Raw genomic sequence first — 3910 nt, forward strand, 5'->3', positions numbered from 1 at the left:
AGAGACATTAGAAGAAATAAAAAATAGTTATATATATATATATGGGCAATATTGCCAATTTTTTAATATTCCATTTTCAAAAAATCAGCTTTTTTGTTTTTGTGTCACATCTATGATTTTTGGTACTCATATAGAGAAAAATGTCCTGACTCCGAAACCGTTCGCGATCAAATTTTTGGTTGATGCGCGCAAAAGTTATCGAGGTTTTAATTTTGAGCATAAGAAAAAAATCTTAAAATTACGCCGTTTATTATATTGACCAAAAACGTTGATATATATCTTCCTCCGTAAAATAAGAATATGAATATATTATAATAATCACGATAAAGTTGCAAATATTCGCGAAATATGAGAAAAATAAAAAAAATATAGCAGATTACATCAATATTTTCATTATATTAATGACATACACACACCTAAAAAATAATTTAAAAATATCTACATAATCTAAACACCATGATGAATCAAATGATATCAAAATCACACAAGTCCGAGTAGCGGTTTCTAAATCACAGCGACAACAAAACAAGATATTGAGGAAAAATATTTGTTTTTGGTTCGAAAAAATAATGTCATCATATTTATTTTTTTAATTGTATACAAGAAATTTCAGAAAAAAATGTTGGGGTTATTCTGCTATTTTACCCGAATTTCGCCGAAAAATTGACATATATAATAATAATCACTTTTTGTGTATAAGTATACGCCTTGCGGATTATATCAAGACCCTTCCAATTAATCTTAGAATTCTATAAATAGGAATAAATCTTAAAATAAAATAATATTATGAAATGTACATTTTAAATTGCGTGTAAATCGCGTAATTCTCAAAATCATTTGATGCGCATGCGGTTTCCAGGAAGCACTGAAGTTTATCTTCCAATCCATATATATTTTGCGAAATTTCATTTGACGGCTAAGATGTGCCACACGTTGCATTGAAGTACCCAAAAAATCGTAAAACGCGAATAATTTCCAAAAACTCCATATGCCATTAACGCGCATCCGATTTCGTTGTGCACCCTAAAAAAATACATCGATCTATACCATTTCAATGTGGTCCATTAAGAACCATGGATGTGCCAGCAAAATCTATTTTTGAGATAAATTGCGTACATCTCTCTTTCGTCTGAAGTTTTTAAAGTTCTCTTTTCGAAAAAGATCAAAATCCATATGAGGTCATTCATTGAAGCGGAAATGATACACAGAAAACGCAAATAAATCCGCGATATTTTCAAAAACATTTTTTGCCAAATTTCGTGTTTTTGGAAGGCCAGTTCCCGCCGTTCTAATAGATGGATTTTCACGAAGAAGATTTTATATCATCCTAAACGTAAAAAACCTTATTGATCGCGGGTAGCCATATCATTCAGTTGACAGATCTAAAAATTTGGACCGAAAAATAGGTTTTTTAGAAATTTGATCGCACAAAATTCGCACCTTCGGATGAGTATTACTCTGAAGCTGTGCATACTACATACACAAAATACATATCAAATGACGCAGATTCGCGACTACAATAATCTTATAATCGAGTTTTAGAAATTCCTGTTTGCGTATTAAAGCTAGAATTAAAATTAAAAAAACACTCAAAATCGAGCTTCAAAATGTCAGCATCATTTAAAGGTAGATGCAGTGAAAATTTTGAAAAATGATACATAAGGGGCGTAGTCCCCATTTTGTTGGCTTCTAGTTTTATTTTGACACGAAGACCGTGCAATGAGTGGCTTAGTCACAAATCGATAGAGAACATAAAAAAATTGGTTTGCCTCAACGTGTTTTTACACATTTTTTTACATTAAAGTAGACACAGCTTCCACCAAAATGAAGTTTGGAGGTCAATATCATGAGCAGTTTGCAACGACAGATCAATTAACCCAAAACTATTCACTTTTTTTCATATACTTAAGTAGTTCCCGAGTTATAAAGGGGTGAACCTCCGCTTCAGCTATGTTAAAAAATTGGCAATATTGCCCATATATATTTTTTTTTTCAAGCGCCTTTAAAAATCGAAAATATGTCGAGGCACTTATATTGGGGTTATTTTCCAAATAATATTGAAAAATTTTGCCACAACCTATTTTAATACTCAAATATTTTACCTTATTAGAGCGCATTCTTTGTAAATATAATACTTCTGCCCAGAAAGTGTTCAATTGATAAATATTTGTAAATAAATACAATGATCCTGTTTGCTATGTTAAGTTTTTTAGACTAGTTTTCCAATTTGGTATTTTCTTTAATTTGGTATTTTAATTTTCTTAGAGTATAAACATCCTACAAGCAGACAATATACTAGGTGGAGGATATAAAAAGTTTGCAGGGAATTTAACCGCATTTTTACTTGTTTGTGGGAATTTGGGACCAACCTCAGAATAATTTTTTTTAGAATGCTGCTGACGGATTTTTTTAATATTTTAAATTTTTTTGCCTTGCCGTTAGTTTTAGATTTTTTTCTTTAAGTCATTATCTATTTCACTTTATCGCCAATTATACAGAATTTTACAGCTCATTTTTATTAAACAAAATTATATACAAAATTTCATAAAAACAAAACTAAAAAATTATACTATTGACAAGCACATAACGGTACCAACTAGCGAATTTTGAGTGTTTGTTAGATTTTATTAACAATTGAAGGCAATATTAGCAATAAACAGTGTTATATGATATTTAGTTTGGTTTTGTATAAATAACCATGGAACGAATGCAAAATTCACATCAGTTCATTCACAATATTTGTACAAAGCGCACCATCCTCAACTTCGACAAGTAACAAATCATGAAATTCCTTATTTTGTCTGTATTTTTTGCCATTTGTACTGTTGTCATGGCTCATGATTACGGACACGAACACAAGGAAGTTGAGCATGATTATTATGCCCATCCCAAATATGAATTCAAATATGGCGTTAAGGATTTGAAAACTGAAGATATTAAAGAACAATGGGAACACAGAGATGGTGATAAAGTTTATGGTAAGAATATTTTGAATAATGATTTTTTTCAAATGTTTATAACACTATTGTAATTTTTTAGGTGGTTATCTCCTGAAGGAAGCTGATGGCACCACACGTGTAGTGAATTACCACGCTGATGACCACACTGGTTTCCATGCTGATGTCAAAACTATTGGCGAAGCTAAACATCCTGAATCCCATCATCACGAGAGTCATGGACATTACGGTCATGCTGAAAGCTTTGTTCAAATTGGGAAGCACTTAGAATAAAATTTAATAATATTTAATATTAAAATTAATAACATTAAATAATATATAACAAATAAAAAGTTGTTAAGACAGACTTTTATAACCTTCATGGGCATTCAAAATACCTAAAACCAATCGTTTCTCTTTGGAGAAACTGAAATAAAAATCTACAGACACCTACATCGGAGGGAAGTTAGCTAAACATTGAGAACCCAAAACGCCAAATTAAAGCCACTTCTCTAAAGTGATTTCAACAAACGGACAAGGCTAAATCGACATAGAAGTTTATTCTGATCGAAAAAAATTATATTTTATGGAGTCTCCAATGGTTGTTTAGAAGTGCAAACGGAATGAAAAATTTAATAAATTATTATTAATTGGACGAAACATGTAACAGACGTTGTTACTTCTTTTCCTAATTTTTTGAGGCCTTTAATACGTTACTCACCAATGGAGTAACCGATAATTTTTTCTCAAACGTATATTAAATTCAACGATGGGCCCTAAGAAGACATCTAGCTCTTCTATGGGAAGAAGAAGACCTCCAACTCATATATAGGAAGAAAAAGGCTTCCAGCTCTTCTACAGGAAGAAGAGCTCCAGCTCTTCTACAGGAAGAAGTCCTCCAGCTCTTCTGTAGGAAGAAGAAGACCTCCAGTTCTTCTGTAGGAAGAAGAATACCTCTAGCTCTTCTGTAAGAA

At 31.5% G+C, this 3910-nt stretch overlaps 1 protein-coding gene across 1 annotated transcript; it reads left to right on the forward strand.

Moving 5' to 3' along the window:
* The first annotated feature begins 2830 nt into the window (after nucleotides 1-2830).
* LOC133329754 (cuticle protein 19-like) lies at nucleotides 2831-3230 on the forward strand. The gene is made up of 2 exons (XM_061538218.1): nucleotides 2831-2978; nucleotides 3040-3230. Exons 1-2 carry the CDS (start codon nucleotides 2831-2833, stop codon nucleotides 3228-3230), a joined length of 339 nt encoding a protein of 112 aa, XP_061394202.1.
* Nucleotides 3231-3910: the final 680 nt, after the last annotated feature.

Source organism: Musca vetustissima, unplaced genomic scaffold (assembly GCF_032173495.1).
Source record: "Musca vetustissima isolate MV318-11 ecotype Yass unplaced genomic scaffold, APGP_CSIRO_Mvet_v1 utg2644, whole genome shotgun sequence".
Classification (NCBI taxonomy): Eukaryota; Metazoa; Arthropoda; class Insecta; order Diptera; family Muscidae; genus Musca; species Musca vetustissima.

Bases quoted from the DNA above. Each gene is read 5' to 3' on its own strand.
- LOC133329754 (XM_061538218.1), top strand. From the start codon at position 2,831: ATGGCTCATGATTACGGACACGAACACAAGGAAGTTGAGCATGATTAT. The intron at 2,979-3,039 runs GTAAGAATATTT...GTAATTTTTTAG, and splicing joins AGATGGTGATAAAGTTTATG to GTGGTTATCTCCTGAAGGAA.